This window comes from Zosterops lateralis (assembly GCF_965231275.1).
Source record: "Zosterops lateralis genome assembly, chromosome: 15".
Taxonomy (NCBI): Eukaryota; Metazoa; Chordata; class Aves; order Passeriformes; family Zosteropidae; genus Zosterops; species Zosterops lateralis.
This window is the reverse complement of record NC_139775.1, coordinates 14,244,839-14,265,782: the sequence shown is the minus strand read 5'-3', so window position 1 is coordinate 14,265,782 and position 20,944 is coordinate 14,244,839. Positions and strand designations below refer to the sequence as shown.

Below are 20,944 nucleotides of genomic sequence, written 5' to 3'. Positions count from 1 at the left end.
AGTACCTTGGGTAAATGGCTGTGACTTGGTGGAGCCTTCCAGTAACTATTAGAAAAGTATTTCCTTTCTCACTTTTAAGTTTATACAATTCCACTCCTGTTTCCCAAGCAAAGTCTTGGATGAAATTCCAGTGGCATGGATCAATGGGAAATTAAAGTGTCCTTTCTTGGACTAGGAAGCTAATTGGAAAAAAAGGTGTCAAATTACGGGTTTAGCACAAAAAAAATTGATATAGGTTGGGTTTTGTGCTCTGTAGGAAGATAATGCTCTTCATTTTGAAGCTTCATTTTCCTAAGAGCCATGAATGGAGGTTCCCAGCCTAGGGAAGTGTCCCAGGTGGAACAAACCTCATTGTATTAGCGATGTGTATTTCCACATTTGTGTCATAAAATACTTATTCTGATTTTCCTGGTGTTGCTGAGATACCCTGTGATGATGCTTTTTAAAGGAGAAAAATCTCTTGCTTATGATACCTACAGCACTTCCTTTATATTAAAAAAAATTATTTACAGTATATTTCTTCACTTTTTGAAAAGTGTTAAAATGAAACAAGTTTGTTAATAAAGCTTTGTAGACTTAATCATTTGAGAGGGTACTTTTTATTTTGACATCAAATTCATCTGTAATTTGTCTACTGGTAGTTAAGGAAGGAAAGTGTGCAAGAGCAACAGGACAAGTGAAATGAAGTCAGAAATCCACTCAGGAGGGCAAAATGTCCATAAAGAGCAGAGATCTCATTGTACACAAAAGTGATGTAAAAACTTAGACTGAATTTTGGTGTTGGTAACAGGGAATAGATACACTGACCAAGCTGGGAGCGCTCACCTGTAAATCATGCACTCTTTAAAACCATTCCATGATATCAGTGTCTTTAATTTCAGTTTCCTTCAGTGAAATTGAAAATATTGCCAATCAAATGGTGATTTTAGCACTGTAATTTTTTTTTTCCGCTTTTTTGCTTTGCACCTCTGAGGTGCCTTGCTGTACTCCAGGTAAGCTGTTGCTTCTAAACCAGCAAGAGCTCCTACTGGTTATCTCAGGGTCGCACTGAAAAATGTCAAAAGTTGGTTATAAAATCCTCCCTTTACATAAAATAGTTTACACAAAGTGTGAGGGTAACAAAAAGTATATTCCGTTGCTCATTCAGACAAGTTGTCTCAAATACTTTTGTAAAAAAGAATTGCTTGTTATCAGATTAAAAAACCCACACTTTTTAAGATGAGTAAGCTAAAACCCACTGTGATTCATCGTGTTTCTGAGAAACCTTGATCCCTAACCTCAGGGAGAGAGTAATCCCACAAAGTACTTCATTCTTCATTGAGGAATTTTGTTTTTGAATGCTTAAATCTTCAAATAAGCCATGAAAGGCTTCATTAGGCAAGTGACTCCGTGGAAGTACAAAGGAATTGGGCTATGGAGTTGTCTCTTCCAGTTCTAACAGAGTTGTGGCAGCAAATGGCAGCAGTATCAGAGAGGCAAATACAGAGGTTAGGGAAATATTTAGACTTTGTTGGATTTCTTTCAGTTTTGCTAAGTACAGCCAAGAGCTTTTTTTTTTTTAGAGTTTGATGGGGAAGGGGGTATTTCCTTTGTTACTGTGCTTTCACTTGATCTTCAGTCTTTAGGTTATTCTTTAAAACTTTTTTTTTTTTTTTTTTTTTTTTGGCTAAAGACTGCAAATAAATGGGTAGTTTTTACAACAGTCTTCTTCTGGAGACCTGTAATCTTTACTTTCCCCAGTGTTTTCTATACCTCAAAGTGATTAAGAATAACTCCACATCAACGTGGGAAGGGATGTCATGTCAGTTACACAGGAGCAGCACAAAGCCTCAAAAATCGAGCTGTGGGGTCTGATCCCTAATTTCCATGGATCCCATAAATCCTGTTTATGGCCCTTGCAGGGCTGCTCTCTTGCTGAGTGCTGTAACCCCCTTTGCAGAGACTGGAAAGAGAGACCAGAGCTCTGTGATGATCTCATGGTTTAATACTCAGCTTGAACTTCCAGGTGGAGGGTGATGCAGGAATTTGCTTGGACCAAAGTAAGTTTGCATACCAGAAACTTTCTGTCAATAAACCTGATATTGTTCAACCATAGACAAAGCTTCCCTAAGAATAATTTTTTCCCCATTTCTTTCCAAGCATTTGGCATATCACAAAGCTACTGTCTCTTAATGTGAGTTTATCAACAGATTACGCAGGGTGGTTCTCTGTCTCGCATGCAAGCACAGCAGAAACATTATTTATATTGTATTTGTGTAGATAGGAGATGCCTCTTCCTAAGGTCTGGGAGATGGCTGAGTCAGTTCTCCAGTAGGATTAACTGGAGGAGATAGGGGGGCACAGTCTTTGGGTTTGGTTTTTTGAGAGGAGATGAGTTTCCGCAGTGAACTGTCTATTTATACCAGCTCAGAGCCCACTGATTTTTCACCCCCGTTGTTTTTGCATTCCAGATACATTCCTGCACTCCCCAGTAATAACTTTTAGCCCGAGGGTTTGAAATGTAATCAGCTAGTTATTAGCACAAAGTCTGAGAATGTTTTTGCAAAGGATGAAGAAATCAAATCTGGGCCATGAGCTGACTGAGGAGCTGGTTGTTGGGGGCTTGCTCTGGTATGAAGTAGGCTGCCAGGATTGGTCCAAGTGCAGAGAATAATAATAGATGATTTATAGAATATTCAAACCTTGGAGAAACAGAAATGCTGATTTTAGCCATGTCTGGTTTATGTCACTTGAAGGAGTTCTACTTGCATGTCTGGTGGTGCTGGTGTCTCCTTCACTCTTGAAAATAGGTTTGACTGGGCAAATCTGCTGCTGGGAGTGTGGGGATGGACTCATCTCAAAAGAGCCAATAGAATGTTTCAATGGATGTGCATTTGGAGAATGCATGTTATTTAATGTCATCTCTATGGGATAGATTTAGTGATGTGACATATTGACAATCAGGCAAATCCGTTGGGTAGCAAGTGACAAATCTCTGTGTCTGTTTTATCGGGTGTTTGTTTGGATACATGAAAGAATTCTTTACCTATGTTAATGTACTTTATGGGCATGAATCAGGTTCTAATCCATCATGCTGTGTTATTTGGTGAAGTACATGCTGCTGCAGGTTTACCTGTGGTCGCCACACATGGTTTGAGGCTTAGCACGAGATACCTGTGTTAACTCTGATGACTCCTGACCCAGGTGTTTGGCTCCTTTGTGCTGGGAGCTTTGAGGGGTGGGCTGAAACCCCTCAACAGCTACTGGTGTGACAGAGAATTCGTTTTCTGTCCTTGCAGTTTTGGGGGGTGGGGAGTATCATCACCCTTTTTGCCCATCATGTTTTCCAGAAATAAGAGATACCGTGAACTCCATTGGACAGTGATCCAGTGGAAGAGAGCAATAAAGGATGTCCTAGAAGATCAAGGACAGGTTGGAACAGCTCTAGTGAGGTGTCCCTGCTCATGACAGGAGGGTATTGGAACTGGATGGTTTTTAAGGTGCCTTCCAACCCAAACCATGAATCTTTGTTTTCGTGTTTTCGTGACTCCTCAGAGTTTGGGTGCTTTGGCACACTTAGAGGCCAGAGCCTGAGGAGCATGAGCTGGAAACCACTGGAGATGGAATCAGCTTTTGGACAAGACTCTTCCAGTAAAGAGCTGGCCGTGCCTTTCCCATCACGCTGCCGAGCCAAGAGCTCAGTGTCCTTTCCACCGGGTGACAGGGCTGTCCTGCAGCCAGCCATTGCAGCAGCCCCATGGCCTTGAGGGCCTGCCCCACGTGTAGCAACTCATGATCCATCTCCAGGATGGGTTTGGTGCCACCTGGGTGAAAGAGATGGATCCAACCTGGTGCCTGAAGCTGCGGCTGCCGTGCGAACCGGGATGGTTCAAATGTGGCCATCAGGACTGGAGGTCACCTCAGTGTTGCACTCTGAAGAAATGGAAGGAATTTCAGAAACGTTTTTACTCCGTGAATAAACATAGTTCTGGCAGTATTTCCTTTTTAACCTTGTTTTTTGGACTTTCAAATGGTTTTTATTTTGAGGAGTTATTACTTGTTTACAATTTTACCTAAGGAGGGGAATAAACTGAAAAGCTGATCCTCTGCTTGAAGGAGACACAACACTCAGTAGCTGTTCTGAAAAGAGCAGTGGCTCTGAAATAAATCTTATTTTGAGCTAGAAACATACTCAGTGGCTGAAGCTTGCCAGTTAAAATACAGCTGTATAGTGATACATGCTTAGGTGGTGGCTCCTCTTGGGAGTTTCTTCTTCACCACCTCACCAATGTTTATACCACTGTGAGATATTGTTATTCTGAAGTGCCTCCTGCAGCAGTTTTATTTGCATTAGCTTTATTTTTCAGTACTGAATTAGTAACCATTTAAAACTGTCAACCACATGTAAACAAGCGGTGCGTAAGTTATGAATAACAACTTACCTGGAATTACAACTGCCTGTTTGGATTGCACAAGGCTCAGCGCTGGGGGAGTTGTGAAATGACTAAATTCACTACTGCAACATGATTTCTGTTTGTCTGGGTTCCTGCAGCCAATTTGAATAAATACCCTGGTGCTCCCATGACTCCTGCAGCCGGCGGTCTTGGGGGGCAGTGCTGGTTTCCCCAGTGTTGGAATATGCTTGCTGGGCTCCAGCCCATCTGATGAGCAATATTTTTTGCAGCCTCTGTCAAAGCTGTGTTTGCTCACTGTGTAACTCATCAGTTCTGTCCAAAGAGTTTGAATGGGAGAAGGAAAACCATTATTAACTGATCTAATAATAAAATGTATTGAACAAGCATTTGGTGTAAGCATTAACTCTTCAAACTGTGCTGGTAGGCTCTGATGGCAGGTGGAAAAATGGTCCTAGAATTGTGGAATAGTTTGGGTTGGAAGGGACCTTAAAGCTCAGCTTGTTCCCTAAATATGCCATGGACAGGGATGCCTGCCAGTATCCCGGGTTGCTCCAAGCCCTGTCCAGCCTGGCCTTGGACACTTCCTTCTCAATATTCCATCTAACCCTGCCCTTCTGTGACAGTGGGAAGCCATTCCCCCTTGTCCTGTCACTCCAGGTCCTTGTCCAAAGTCTCATCTTCCTTGCAGGTTTCCTTCAGGTCCTGGAAGGCCACAGTTAGGTCACCCAGGCAAAACAATCCCAATTCCCCCAGGCTTTCCTCAAGCAGAGCTGCTCCATCCCTCTGATCACCCTGGTGACCTCCTCAGGACTCACTCCACACAGATGAATGTCCTTCCTGTGCTGGGGACCCCAGATGACCTTTTTCTGTACTTTGAACACTGATACAGACATATTCAAGTTCAAAAAAAAAGCGCTTTTTTTTTTTTTGCTTTTTTTTTTTTTTTTTTTTTTATGCAGGAATTACCTAAGATATGCAGATTTACTTCTTTTAATTTGATCCCTTAAGGGCCAATCTTTTATGTTCTCTGAGTATGTCTTAAGGCTAATCAAGCTAATGAATTGTTGTTCAAGGTAACAACATGGAAGGTACTTGTGTTCCCCATGCAGCTTTGCTGATTTGGATTTTAACTGATTTGGGTTTTATTTCCCTGCCAGTCCCTGGAGCAGGAGGGCACTGCCAGCCTGTGGGATTGCCCTGATCCTGATAAAACGCTGATTTAGCATGTCACATCCAGCTACCTGCATTATGCAAGAGGGAAAGAATTTGCCTGATCGTAGTCCTGTCAGCACAAAGAGATTGCAGCAGTGTAACAAAACAGGCTTCTAAAGTCTTGTTTAAATTGAATCTGGATTCTATTAAGAAGTGTTGGTCCAGAGAGCCACAATAGCTCACTCGGTTACCATGGGCCGAGCAGGCTCCAGTTGCATCAGACTATTGTTTTTTATTGGAGTCCTCTCTTCCACCCCGCACGTTTGTTATTCATCAATTCTAAAACATCAATCAAAAAGATAGGTGGCATCCTCTGGTCCCAAGTGGAATTTTCCTGGGTGGGATTTCTAATAAGCTCCTAACTGCTTTCAATCTAGCCTTGCCATTTTAGTTTAAAATGAATAAATTCCCATTCTTGAGAGCCTGGAGCTAAGAAAAAACTTGCACCTTGAGCCTCTCTTTGACTTCTTTTTAATTCTTCCTGTGTGTAGCAGAGGCTAGTGCAGCCATCCATAGTTCCTGAGGTATGCCAGCTACTGTGTGGGAAGAAAATGTAATATATATGATGTCTTTCTGGGATGTTTGTGGCTTTGTATAATTGTCCTGTCTAGAGCAGTGGAATTTTTGTTGAGAAATCCTTATCTGTCCATAGATCTCTGGTTTATAACGCTGCTGTTTAAATAGACTGTTTGAAGTCCTTGCCTTGGAGATACCTCCTGTGCGTGTTCAGATTGCTTGTTTCCCTCCCACAGTAGTTTTAAGCTGGAAACGCTTTTTTGTTTATAATAAAAGGAAGTTTTTGGAAGTATATTCTACATATCCCAAAGGATTGCTGCACTCTTTGGGCGATGTGGAATGTCAGAACTTCCCACGTGTGCAAATTCACCAGGGAAACGTAGACAGATCCTGCCCAAAAGCCTGGATTGAAGGGGTTATACAGGAAACTATTCCCAAACCTCCCTCTGTCATCCTGCTGCCTTCCATGCTGTTGCCATGCAGCAGGAATTCCATGTATGGACAGGGATGTATGTAAAGGATTTGTGTCATGGAGGAGCTCCAGGGGCTGGTCTGTGGAGCTGTTGGGGTTGGTTATGGCCTTGGCCATCTGGTTTTGGACTCTGAGGTACCTTCCTGTCAGTGATGAGAGGAGAGAAAAAACCTCCAAACCCACATTTGCATCCTGAACAACAAACTGGAAGAAAAAGACTCTGTAACGTCTTCAAAAGACTTTACAGCGTTGTGACCTTATAATTTTCCTTGAAGCACAGAGCCCTGAGCCTGCCAGAACAGGAATGTTGTGTGTCTAAAGTGTATTTACATCTACTTTACATCACTGCAGCCACACCCACGGGCTGGACCTGTCCATCCCACAGCTCCCAGTTGGCAGTGGGTGCAGCAGGGAGCTGGGCAGTGCTGCAGAGTGGCTGCGCTGGGGATGAGTCTCTCTGTCTCCATCCCTGCTGCTCTTTTTGCTCCTGTTCTTCCACCTCTGCATTCTCCTCAGCACTGGTACCTCATTCCAGTAGTGAAGCAAATGATAAATTCTAAATGGGCTGCATCGTTACTAGATGCCATTTCTAAATCATTATTATTTATATTTCCAGGGAAAAAGTATTCTGTGGGATGGATATAATAATTTTGAAGTGTTTGGAACCCCCTGCAAGTGCCATCCCCTCGTGTGCTTGGGTGACTCCTGCTTTGGCACCTGCATTCTTCAAACATTTCAGTTTCTCTTACCATGCTTATTCATTTCCAGGTGTTAACATTAACACAGAGGGCAAAGGGCTTGTCAATAAATAATGTCAATAAAATAATAGCAGATGCCTTTTCAGGCGTGGGATTGCATCATGGAATTTGTTTTCGTGACCGAGACTGCAGGAGAGTTTACAGGAGGGTTAATGAGCACTGTCAGTAAAAGCCAGACAGTGTCTTTACCAGTTAATCCCCAATATCCTAGAGCTGGAATTAGGGCCTCTTTTTAGCTTTAAATGTAGGAACATCATATATTTCCTAGGTTTTGTGAGGAACCCTTAGGATAGAGAGAATCTCTTCCCTGCAGCATGTTAGTAAATTCACTGGACTTCAAGCTTCCCTTGTGAGGCACACTGTTGCCCCTGGCAAGGCTGCAAAATCCCAGGCTTACCTTTCCTTAAACCTGCTTTTCTCTGCTGTTAAGGTGACAAGCTGTGAGCTGTGCTGAGGTGGAAAGATGAGTTAAAACCCCAGAGTCACTGCAGAGAACGGGCTCGTCTGCTGTTGGCTCTCAGGCCGCGGTCAGAGGCACTTGGGCAGAGCAGGGAGAGCTGAACGTAAATAAGAGCAGTTGTAAAGCCCAGTGTAGGCATCAGCCTCTCTTCAGGCTGTCTTCCATCTGCCAGGAGAGTTTAAAAATACATATATATATATATATATATATATATATATATATATATATATATATATATTCCTGAGCTAGCAGTGGCAGCTGGATCAGTGTATTTGAGCTGCATGTCTGTGCTGGGGTTGCCCAGGCCTTTTTCTGCCGTGTTTTCTCTTCTGGCTGGGTTATTTTATCTCACCCAGGTGAGAAGAAGATAAAAGAGACTGAAGAAGGATGGACCACCAGCCTGCAACTTCCTTTCTGCAGCTTAACTATAAATGTAAATTGTGGGTTTGGGTCCAGGGTTCCTCACTTAAAACTGGCAGATGTTGAATACCAAAATTACACATGTGTTGTTGATCAGCGTTTTCCAAACCCACTGTTGTCTGTTAGATGATCGAAAGATCAAAAATAAGTATTTTACTAAACAAAGGAGGCATAAGGAAAACAGCAGTTTTCCATAATGCAGAAGATGCTCTGGTTTCTCTGGCTCTTTGCAGCTCTTCCTTGGAGATTATGAGGATAGGTTTGAGGTTTTGGTTTTTTGAGTTTCTTTTGTCTTTCCAGTCTATAAAGTTCTGTTTCTTATTATCCTTGTTTCTGCTTTCCAGAGACCTAAGATAGCAAGTTGGCTCAGAAATTCTCTTTCTCATTTTAGCCACAGGAAATGTTGCTCCATACATTCAAAGTACTTTGCCAGGTAGGCTTGTTTGGGATCCAGGTGTTTTTGGGTTACCTGCTTTTGTTTGCACTGAGCTGGAAGTGGTTTCTGTGGCTTAGAGGGTGGGACTTGTTCCATTGCTTTGCAGATTGGGGGAAAATTAATTTAATTTTTAATAGAGTCATCCAATGTCCCTATAAAATGTCTCTTTTTGTACAGTCCTGCAGGGCGAGCGACACAAAACCTGTTGGTATAAAAGACAATGTGATTCTGGCTTCCAGCTTTATAGCTGAAATATCTGAAGATAAAAAGCTGGAATTCACATGCAATTCTTAGGAGTGTTTTTAGGGCTTTAAAATTAAAAAAAAAAAAAAAAAAAAAAAGTCTGGTCATTTCTTAAAATATCTGGGGGTGGTGACCCCATCACCTCCCTGGGCAGCCCCTTCCAATGCCTGGCAACCCTTTCTCTGAAAAAAAAAAATTCCCTAATTCCCAAACTAAACCTTGAGTAGTGACAAGACAGCAGGTTTTTGTTGTGGTGTAAAATCCCAGTTCCCAGTTCAGTAGATGAGAGTGTTGTGCTGGGAGAGAGGAAGGAAGAAGTTTGTGTGAACTCCCTGTGCAAAGTGGCTCTAATAAAGTGAGAAAACAGTCCCCATAAATACAGATTTGGCAAGTGTTGAACTTTCAGGATGAGGGAGAATATTTGCTGCTGAAAATCATCCTGAGATTGAGCAGCAGCTTGGAGCCAAAGGATACCAAAGCTCTTGGACTGGTGGTGTGTGCTATATTATTTCTTGCATGGACATTTAGATTAGTGCTTGTAAAATCATTTGAGCTTTGACAAGGAAAAAAACAAAACAACCAGCACAGAAAAGTGAGATTCCAAAAAAGGACTGCCATTAGAAGTAAAGATATTGGTGGGATTTTTTTAGTTACTATTTGCCAGTCATGTTACATTCCAGAAATCACAGTTAATAATTTATTTTACAGAGCAAGTCTGTCTAATGAAATTGTGTAGCAGCACTATTTTATTGTATAAGGCAACCTCATCATAGGTCTGTGTTTCCTTTCCCTAGAGTGGCAATGCCTGAATATCAGTATTTTCACTCCCAGGTTTTTGGTAAAGTGCAAATATGTCTTTAAAAGAAAACTTTTTATTGTCTTTCTAAAAAGAGAAAGCAAAAAGCTGTTGGGTACAGAGAAGCACAAGCCAGAAATGAGTTACCCATCAGTTCAGAAAGGAGCTCAGACCAGGCCTGAGATGTGATTAAATGGTTAAAGCATGGAGACTGCAAGGGAAATGATGAGAAGTTAAACAGTGAAAGAGCAGCATTAATATAAAGCTATTTGGTAAAAGGGGTTGTAATCATTGCAATTTGGGGTTTACTACATCAGAATAAGGAATATTGCTGTCTCCCAGCACAGAGGGCTGTGTACTGGCAAGCATTTAATCAGAAAGGATCTCACCTCTTAAACTGCCCATACTGCAACTAAAAAGGTGAAGTAATCTATGGAGGGAGGAACAGGGATATATAGGAAAAGTGAGATTATATTTTGATTAAATGAATCAGTAAGGCTGTGACTGAAATATTGCCATTGTTTCTTTGGTGTCTTTTCAATTCAGTGCTGAAAAAGGTTTCAAAAGAATTTGAATTTCCTTACATAGAGACATGAAAAGTATAAAAATACTAATCATGTCTCTGTGTAAGGAAAGGGAGAAAGAAATTTTCCTGTCTCCTATCAACAGAGGGATAAAAAGTTTCAGTTCCAGACAGGTGAAGCATTGAAAATTGAAACTTGAATATTTTGTCAAAGAATTCCTTACCAGTATTTGTGTTAATTCCTCATCTCCTGTAGGAAAAGCCATCCTGTCCTTAACAGATGCATGGAGGGATGTCCTCTCCTAATACAAAAATCAGATTAGATTGGAACAGCAGCAACTTCTGACCTGAAGCCGTGAGGATAAATGAGCTGAAAGGAAGGAACAAATGACTGAATTAAGGACTTGAAGGATCAGAACATCTTTCCTTTCCCTTTCCTCCCCAGCAAATAACTTCCCATAAATTACCTGGGTTGCTTTTCCTCTGCAGGCACAGCTGGGGATTCACTCCAGGGACTCGCTGATGTCCCTGGGGATGGGCAGGAGGGAGTTCCAGGCTCCCAAATTCCCCTTTTGCTCCGCAGCCACCGCCTGTTCTCACGCCACCACAACCTGGGGGAAGCCTGGGATGTTTATACACAGCCTTATTTATAATAACTCTTGTTTTTTTTTGTGCATAGGGAAAGTAATTTGTGTGTGAGCACATGCATATGATTTTTTTGTTGTTGTTGTTGTTTTTAGGAGTGTTTTTAACTTTTAGCTGTTTTTATAATGCCACAGATCAAAGAAGGGCGATCTGAAGAAAGGAGCCAAGCACACAGACTCACTAATGCTTCTAAAATTCTGCACTAGTAGGACTAAGAAACCCACAGTTGTTCTGTGAAGATCTCATCTGTTATTATTTTGTCAAAAATACACTTTACAAACACTGCCATGTCAATATTCAAAGTAGATGAATTCAAGCAATGAGTGTTTTGGCTCAGTGTTCAGGAGCTGTTATTCTTTGTAATGCTTACAGGATTTCAGACCTTGAAGAGCAGTGAAGGGAATGGTTTGTGTTCCTCAGAGGAACATGAGAGAGCTCATTTTTTTCCCCAGGGCAGAAAATACTGCTGTGTTAAGTTGGTTTATTGGGGTTGTTGCAGCCTGTTCCCTGTCTTTGCTTCCAAGAACCACCTCTGGAAAAAGCAGAATTGCAGGTTAAAGCTTGCCAGAGGACAGATTTGCTATCAGGCACTTTGAGGTTGTGCTTCAGCATTTATTTTGGATAAATTTCGGGGAAGGAAGTGACTACAAGATTGATCTTGGCCTTTATAAATAGCACTACCAGCACCTCATATCACTTTCTGCATTGCCGTGTCTTGAGTTACTTCGTTGCGCAGCAACACACACCAAAAATTGCATTTTCACATAAAATAGCAGCTCCTCTATTTATTCATTCCTTATTGTCATGTTACTTAATTGATTTAAATGTGCTGGTGAGGATGTTTTTCACTCCCTACACTGCTTGTGTGGAAAATGACAGTGTTGGATGTACTGATTCCCTGGAGATGTGGAAGGAGGAAGAGCACTGTTCTCAAATGATGCATTTTAGTTACACCAATACAGTTCTACTCAATTAATGACCCTTTTCAGACTCAGACCAGGAGGTGCTTTGTGAAATGTCAGAGAGTTCCAAGGAATACTGAAGCAAATGGAGTTTTCCCATCATAAGAATTTAATAATAAACTATTAGCGAGGCCACGTTAGTAAAGTTCTGTAAAGATGAAAGGTTTTTACACTTCTTCAAAGTCAAGTTTTCCAAAACTTTAAAAAAATAACATTTTTCTCCTTCTTGCTCTCTCCTGTTGGCTCCATGTGCAGGATATTGGTTTTTCTCTGTCCCAATTCAAATTACCCCTTTGAGTAACACTCCTTATGCAGGGATGTGGTGGGGCTGGGGAGCACAGGGAGGGAATAAAGAGATTTTTAGAGTCCTTGAGGACCTTTAAAGCCAAGAGGACAAAATGGCTGCTGTTGATGTGCTGTGGGTTTGCCAGGGATGAAGATGACAAGGTGGGGAGTGGGGTCAAAGAGCTGATGTTTCAGGCTGAGGCAAGGCTGGATTCTGTTTTCCCAAATCCATTTGCAGTGTCTGCGTTGCTTTTTCCCCTTTTCCTTGGTTTGGAGCTCAAACTGGAGATAATTTTACTGCCTGCAACAAGATTGACAAAATAATTTTGCTGCACAGCACAGTAAGACATAAAAAGTGCCTTTTCAAAAGTACAATAAACAAAGAAAAAGATGTTTATTTAGGAAAAAAAAAAAAGAGAAATAATAGGAATAGGGAAATCACTGCTGTTGCTTTAAGGTAGCTTTTAAAAATAGGGGTAGTCAGTTAATGCTCCAGCCTTTACCACAATAAACATATAATTGTGAGCTGATTGTGGTGAATTCCTCAAACAACAGCCCCCATCAGCAGAAGTTTGAAGGAGAGAGAGCCCGACATCTGGAAGCCAGCAGCAGTCAGGATTTTATTAAGCAGCACTGCCAAATAAAATCCGAGCACTACTATAAATGATATAAAAATAAAGATTGGCTATGGCGTAACATCTCTGAGATGCCAGCGAGTGCACCCGGGTTTGGAGCTCTGTGAGAGAGAAGCTGAGCTTTCCCAGCAGCTTTGGAGCCCAAGGGGGACGTGGTGGGTAGGGATGTGGATTTCTGTGGTGTTTGGAGTGTTCAGAGCTGAAGCTACGAGTGGAATAAAGAGAGAAAACTGCGAAATTGCTCTTAGCGCGTCTGAGTTATTTTTATTGGAAAGGTTTTGGCCACGTACAGTCTGTGCTGTGTATTACAGACCTAAAGCAAGGTTTATGGAATATGATTTTCTGTCTGTGAAGGAGGTTATGAGAGAGTGACCTTATCACAGGGAGCAGAAACCTGCCCTCTTCCACGAGCTGCAACTTGACACATTTATTTCCAGCGCTCAGGCTGTGGATGGAGCCAATTTGAACGGGTCGATGGCTGTGACAGCCGTGTCTGGCTGCACTGGGAGCCAAGTTTCGGGGCAGGGAGGGGATGCAGAGCTGACCCAGATGGGACCCAGCAGCCATCCCAGGAGCCTGGGGCAGGGAGGGATTGGAGCAGCATCCCCTGGGAATGTGGGCTCTGGCACCACAGAAAAATGAGCGCTTTGCCCTTCTGAACACTGGTACCTCCATCCTTTTTGGGGGACATTGGTGGCTCTCAGTGCGGGGCAGGACATTGCCCATCCACTGGCAATCAAATGAGCTCCTGTGAATTCAGAAAGCAGTGATTAAGAGCTCCTTCTCAGGCTTTGTGTCTAGAAATAGCCCAGAACACCACAGCGCAAAGTTCAAAGAAGTAAAAGAAGTGATATGTTAAATGAAATTCCAATCTTTCATTTTTTGAACAGGTTTTTGATACAGCTCAGCTTGATACAACCTGCTATTTACCAGCCTGGCCTTTAATATTGGATCTGCTTTCCAATTATGCTTCAATTCATACACCAGTTGCAGAGGGCGTGTGTGGGTGTACGTGCGAGAGAGGGAGATTGATTTTGTTCTTTAAAAATGTGAAGTCTGCACTAACTATGAAAACCCATCAGAATTTCTAGCACTTAAATGCCATTTCCTTTCTCAGTGTGCTACCAGCTCTAAGTAATGTTCTCGACATCTCTCTGGCAAGTGAAGGAGAGTACATGCTGGTTTTTCAGAAGTAGAATATTAATACAGATATCAGTGAAAACCAGGCTGCAGATCCTTTCCAGAAGTAAAGAGTTAATGTGAAAGCTCAAATCACGACTTAGAAGCAAATACATAAGGTCTTAGCTGTGTTTTTCAGAAGTACATGAGTGAAAATGGAATAAAGAGAGTACATATTGCTGTGTGTCAGAGTCACCTCTTGTGTCTGGAGCAGCAGATTTGGGTAACCCTATTTGCCACCACTTTGCACAGAACATATTTGTATTCCTGGTTGTTTTTCCCAGCCACTGTCTTTTTTTTGTGCGCTGTATTCCCGAGCCTTGGCAGTGCTGTGGTAGTCACTGTGTCTGAGAAACCCAAAGGAACATTCTCTCTGTCTTTCTGTAGCTCTGACTGGTCACCTCTATTTCCTGTAGGTTTAAAGACCTATCTGATCTCAGGTCAGAAGGTGAAGGAGCCCCACTGCAGCTGTTCTCAGGCGTTGCTTCCTGGCTTGGAGTCCTCAGACGGAGCCAGGACACCGGGAACATCGTCGGCCGAGAACTCCAGCGACCCGACCAAGACAACCAAACAGGTGGAGAAACCCAAGGTGAGCTGTCCCCTCAAAGCCCAGCAGCACAGCTCTCAAAGCAGGGATGGGGAAACCTTATGGGCTTGTTTATGCACTGCTTTCCATATTTACATATGTATGGGTATGTATACATACAGTGACAGAACAGAGTTTGAGGGAGGAAAAATTTACCAAGTCAAATGCCTCATTGTCCATTTGCCAAACAATCCCTAAAATAAGGTGAGCACTTTTTAAAGGTGGTTTCAAATAAATTATTTTTATTTATATTTCAGGATTGAGAGGTCAGTGATGCTTTTTCAGTGGTCTGGATTTTATAGGGGGGGAGAATATGATTTATGTAGCTACTGTAACTTCTGTGATTTTCTGCTTTTGCTCCTTCTGTCATTCCTCTGTTGTGAAGGTCATGTACCTGTGAGCCTCTTCATGAGGATTTAACAGACATCCCTGCAAAAGACAATTGGATTGTTTTTGTGATGGGAGAAAATGCTCTGGTGGGCTGTGAGATGGGTTTATCTGCTTGCTCTAGAAACCTATATCTGGAGCTGAGGGCAATGATTTGTATGGATTCAGCTTGGAGGAATGATGACACTTTGTTATGTTCACACCTCTCACAAGATCTCTTGACAAGGAAATCTGTGAAACAATGTGTATTGCTTCAGAGCTTTGCTGTTACTCTCCATCTTCCATCTCAGAACAGATTTCCCAAACAACAGATGTCTACTCTCTCCTTTCATTTGTGCTAAGAATTCCTTCTCCTGGGCTGCCTGAGGTGGGCACAAATGTCAGAGCCAGGGTGGTCATCTGCAGGTCCTTGTCCTTAACACTTCAGTGTGGTCAGTCCTGACTGGATCTCTGCAACACAGGTTTGAGACTCAGCTGACAGAGTTGATGTGGGGATAATTTTCATGCTGCTTCATTTTTACTGCTTCTCATTTTTTTCTGGATTGATAGAGCATGAGTAGGGCACCTTTACCCTGACTCTGCTCTCAGTTTTAAGATTTGAAGTAAAAACACTGGATTATGGGGGAGGTCAGCTGGAGGGCTGACCCAAAGAAATGGTCCAAGGTCGAGTGAGCTCCTTAGAGAGCAGTCCAAGCCTCTTTAACTACAGAAGGGAGCTGTAGCCATCTTTATCCCTCCCCAAAATATGCACTGAGTGTGGTTTGACAGCATCCAAGTTGCTGGTGATATGTTTCTATTCCTTCTCCTGTGTAAGAAAGAATATATTTGGCATCCTGCTGGCACCAGCTTTCCGGCTCCCTCTTGCCTTTCAGTGAAGGCAACAGCAAATAAAGCAGGAAAATACATCTTAGAGCTGGGGGAAGCTGTACAGATAAACCTGTGAGTGATGCCCAGGGTGTGACTGTGCAGAGGTCCAGGTGTGGCAGTGACAGAAACTCCTTCATTTCAAGCAGTGAAGGAGGAAGAATGTGCCAAGTGGAGCAGGATTGCTGAGCTGCCTGTGTGGAGCAGAAGGGAGAGAGGAGGGATGAAGCCAAGTGGTGAAGCTGTGGCTGCTGTTCTGAGAGACAGTGAGGATGCCTTGGGAATGTCAGACAGCAGAGGAGGCTGTGACTGAGGACTGAAACTGCAGAGAGGGATGGGACTGGCTCACCTGCACCTGGGGCTTGATAACACTGTTATGTACAAACTTGGGGTGGTACTTCTTAAAAAGATGAAGTCTGTGGTTAAAGATCAGCTCTGTTCTGTGTTTTCTAAAATGTGGGGTGATTTACCTTGCAGCTGCCCCACTCTTCCTGAACAACTAGGATGTGATGTGGAACACAGTGCTTTCCCCCTGATTTTCTGCTCTGGGACTGTTGCTGGGTGTTAATTTCTATTTAGAATATCCTGAGTGGAAAGGATTCACAAGGATCATCGCAGTCCAGCTCCTCGCCCTTGAAATGTTTAATTGCTGAGTGAAAGTAGAGTTCAAAAGTACCAGCGTGGCTGTGAGTGAGAGAAGGAGAAACTAAAAGAATCTGCTCAGAGGAGCGTCTCAGACAAGTGCCAGCTCAGATTCAGCTGCCTTGGATACCCTGTTGTGCTACAGCTACAGCAGAGTTTGTACCTAGAGGTGTCTGGTTTTACTCATCACCCTCAGCACTGCAGCTCTGGCCAGGGATTTCCTGACTGGCCTCACAGCTGTGATTCACTGCCTTGCCCCGGTGTTGTGATGCTGCAGAGAATTCTGGATGAACCCAGGTTTCCCTGTGATCCCATCAGCATGTGGCTGGTGGATGCTGTGTCAGAGTGGGGACCATGGAGCAGTTTTGTGAGCACTGGCTTAAAAACCTCTTCTGTGGCTGGAGTGGCAGCACAGGAGTGAGGGGCATCCCCACCTCTCCCAGCACTGCCAGGTCCATGGATTCCTGACTCCACAGCGTGCTCCTCAGGGAAATGTGCACCAGTCTCCTCTGCTGAGGAGAATCACAGAATCATAGGATGGGTTGGGTTGGAAGGACCTTAAAGCCCATCTGGTTCCACCATCTGCCACAGGCAGAGACACTTTCCACTATCCCAGGTTGCTCCAAGCCCTGTCCAGCCTGGCCTTGGACACTTCCAGGGATGGGGCAGCCACCACCTCACTGGGCAAACCTGTGCTAGTGTTTCACCACTCCCATTGTAAAAATTTTCTTCCTTATATCGAATCTAAACTGCCTCTCTTTTGCTTTCAGTGTATATGTATATTAAAAAACCCCCACAAGGTACGACTGCAGTTTGATCACAGATCATGCACAATTTTTGAAAAGGAGTGGGTTTCTTTTTTACAGCTTTTGGGTTTTTCGTGAGGGTTTTTTTAAAGCCTGCAGCTTGTTGGTAGGGTCTGGAGATAATAATTTGCAAAAGAATCATGACTTACATGCCGACTGTTTTAAATACAAAGCTGTAAATGGTGTCAGTGTAGGAGGAGATGACTCCAGCTCTGCAAAAGAGTCTTAAGTAGGAGAGGCAAAATTGCAGGCAAGATGAAATATTTTTATTTTAAAGGGGAAAAAGTAGCTATATTGGATGCAAAGAATGACTTTCACATTTTGGGCTTCAACGGATGTTCTGGAGGACAAGATCTGTAAAGGAAAGGAAAGTCAGGAGGGAGAGTGCAACAGTAATTGATCCATGAAAGGAATTCTATTTCCTCCTCTGGTGTATCTGGAGTTCATTTAACTGCAAACCTTGTTGCAGTTTGAATGTCAGTAAGATGTGTTTACATTAATAAAATGGTGAACACAGAGGGTAAAAACTCTGAGTAAATCTATAACAGCAGGTGGTTTTTTGAATGAAAACACTCTACCCTGCCTAAGTGGTTTTGGTATCAGTTTATCTTCCCTATCATCTTTTATGACATGCCTCACTTGACAGGGAATCATAAGCTGTTGTAAAAATGTTTTAATGATTGCTTGGTATGAAAACAGAAAGTCCTTTGCTTGTCTTGGTTTGCTGGAAGTGCATTAATGTTTTATTCATGGCACTGAGGTCACAGCACACGGAGCCTGTGAATGCCTGCAATAGAGAAGGGAGTTAATGATGTTGACTTGAACACATGGGGAAAGTCAGAGGAGCTTCTGCCTCTTCTCAAAGGTCAGGCTGCTTTTCCAAGCCCTTTGTCTTCTGGCTTAACCCTGAGAGACGAGTGTTGGAGGTGGTCTTGCTGATTTATTAGCAGGATCAAACAAGGAGTGGTTTCTTCATTTTCTGTTAAAGGTGTTTGGTATTTGTCACCATTACCTGACTTTTGCCACGGATAAATCTAAATCTAACTCCTAGAGGGTCACTTAGTAAGGCTTGTTAGCCCACTGCCAATTTATTTTTTAGGCCATCTAGTAATGACTTCCACCAAGTGGCCAAGACATTTGTGATAGTCAGAAATTGTTTTTAAACAAAACCATTTGAAAACCAACTCCATAGTTTCTTCAGCTGTGTTGGTATTTGTTCAGACTGCCCAGGTTCAGAACTGGATGTAAATTGCTTATCTGATGGAAACTCAGTGAAATTTCAGTGCCCAGCCTGGACTGTGTCCCTGAGGAGCAGCAGGCAGGATGGTCTGCTGGCTGCTGAGGAGGCTCAAGGTCCTACATGAAAGCCTTTGAGAGGCATTGGTGAGTGGTTAGATGTGACAGGGAGAGTGGACTGGGAGAAACTTCTGAAAATGAAACATGCTGGCTGTTTTCAGGTGAGACATCAAAGGTGGAAAAGGAGCATTAGATGAAAAGTTAGTTCTGAAAAGACTTAACATGCTGGTCTCTGAAATGGGGAGTGAACCTGGAGGCAGGAGTTGTGGGTTTGGACTAGAGAGGCTTGAACATGTCCAGAGCAAACAGAGAAAATTAACATGGGATGTTGAGTTTGTGACAAAAGGTTCAAGTTCTCTCTGGAAAACTTGCTGTGATGTTTAGTAGCAGACTTTGGCGAGCCTGGTCACAGTGAACGTCTCCAAAGCAGAGGAGCTGCCAAGAGGGCTCAGGCTCAGGGTCCCTCTGAGCAGGATCCTGCCTGGACACTGCCAGCTCTGGAGAAGAGAGTGAAGAACTTGGAAGATAAAATTCCAGTGTTAATTCCCCTGAAGAAGATCACATTTTAACTTGAAGGAATTAGCTTGTTTTAAAAGCTCAAGTGCAACATTGTAGGTTTCTTCCAAAATGCACCACCTGGAACTAGTACAAATCCTGATGGTTTTGCTTTCCTTGTTCCCTGTGACATTTGCTGGGTGTTCAGCTCCAGCAATGTATGATAGACGGAGCTCCTCTCTCCTGTCTTAGGGCTCTGTATGAAAAAGCATTTTGTTTTATTCATTTCAGATTTGTTGCTTTCCATTTCCCTGGACTGTTCATAATGCATCATGATGTTTCATGCTTTTTCTGGATTTTGCTGCATTTTGTGCTGTCTTCTCTCCTAATGCCATTCAGATCCCTTTGCAGGCAGGTTTCACACAGGAAAATTTCACTTCTCCTACTGAAGAATGTTTTATTCCTCTTGGGGAGGTCCTTTGCCTGTGCACAATGATTACAGTGTATCTGTGATCTTACACTAGTGAAGCTTTCCTGGATTAGATTTAGCTTCAGCAAACAGCAAATCTGTGATTTATTTTTGAAATGGTGCGTTCTGTTCCAGTCAAATTTTGCTCCCTGCCTCCCATTCTGAAGCTTTGTTTATCTTTGAACCGTGCTGCAAGTATACAAGTGGACTGAATTACAAATTGCATCATACTACAAGGACACCAGAACATTCCTGGCTAAAACTCTTTTGTCTCATTTCAGCCTTGCCCTTCATGTAGTACCACCCTTGCTCCCCACTGCGATGTCAGCATAGATGAAGGAGCTATCCAAAATGGTTGTCAGGATGAGCATAAAAACAGTACTAAGGTAACTGAAGTATTTCTCACTTCCCTTTCTCCCTTATTTCTCTGCTTCCCTCAGCTTTCTTATTTTTGCACCACTATTCCTTTAGCCAAGCTCTTAAGCAGCAAAACTGATTTTTATTTTTGATTTGTGTTCAAAAATTGAGCCCTCCTGCTCCAATTTTCAAAATTTTTAGTAATTTTATGGGCATAGCTTGATCCCGAGAAAGAACTAGAATTTGGATTCTTTAAACTATGCTGATGATGCCCAAAGAGGGAGGCCCAGCCAGCACTGCCACACTCTCCATCCACAGCAGGGCTGTGTCACCTCAGCACAGGTTCGTGTCTTGCCAGCGTCTCCTGCATCGCAGCTCTGAGACAAGGTTGTTCCTGTTCATGCACGAAATTCACAGCTTCAAGTCAGTTTGCATCCTTTCCTGACCCGCAAAAACAGCCTCTTTCATATTCCTCGTGCTGCTGCCACTCTTGCTTTCTTTGCCTGATGCTTAGATATTCTCACTGAAGTCGCCTACTTCCCCTGCCAGGCCAGACTCCCCTGCCTGTCCTCCTGTTCGTGGCCTTTGCAGCCTCTCTGCTCTGCCTGTCACCTCTCACTCCTCCCTGAATGTTCAGCTAAATGCAGACTGAGGACCAGTGCTCATTACCTGGTTGTTATATATTCTAATAAATACAATGTTTTCCCTCCCTGGGGAGAATCACTTCGTATTCATGCTCTGAGAAAGTGATCTTATTCTTCATGTCTGTCTTACAGCTCTACTTGCCTGTAAAGCTGATTGAAAAACTTGCCAGCACTGTTGCCACTGCTGAGCCACTGCATTAATCTGTGTTTGTCCCTCTCTGTCTGTACTTGATCTGTTGTCTCATGCTTAAACTGTAAGCTCAGGAGCAGGGCTTGCCTTACTGGGCTGTAGGGGTGTGTTATGCAGCAGTTCTGTGCCAGAGTTCCAGGAAACAGCCTAAGAAAAGAATAAAATCGTGCTCCCTTGAGCCCTGAGGGAGGTGTCAGCAGGGACTTGTCTCAAACCAGCTTGAGATCTCTAAGACAGAGAACATGTGGGATATCTGCCTGGGCTGCCAAGAT

At 43.0% G+C, this 20,944-nt stretch overlaps 1 protein-coding gene across 3 annotated transcripts in view; it reads left to right on the top strand.

Moving 5' to 3' along the window:
• The window catches only part of ADCY9 (adenylate cyclase 9), an 80,501-nt gene that overhangs the window by 28,109 nt on the left and 31,448 nt on the right, over positions 1-20,944 (top strand). For 2 of the 3 annotated variants that reach the window (XM_083872409.1, XM_083872410.1), the window contains exons 2-3: positions 14,353-14,525; positions 19,763-19,867. In XM_083872409.1, the coding sequence (XP_083728535.1) occupies positions 14,353-14,525; positions 19,763-19,867 (278 nt within the window). The remainder of the gene's footprint in view (positions 1-14,352; positions 14,526-19,762; positions 19,868-20,944) is intronic. The other variant, XM_083872411.1, reaches the window with a different exon arrangement.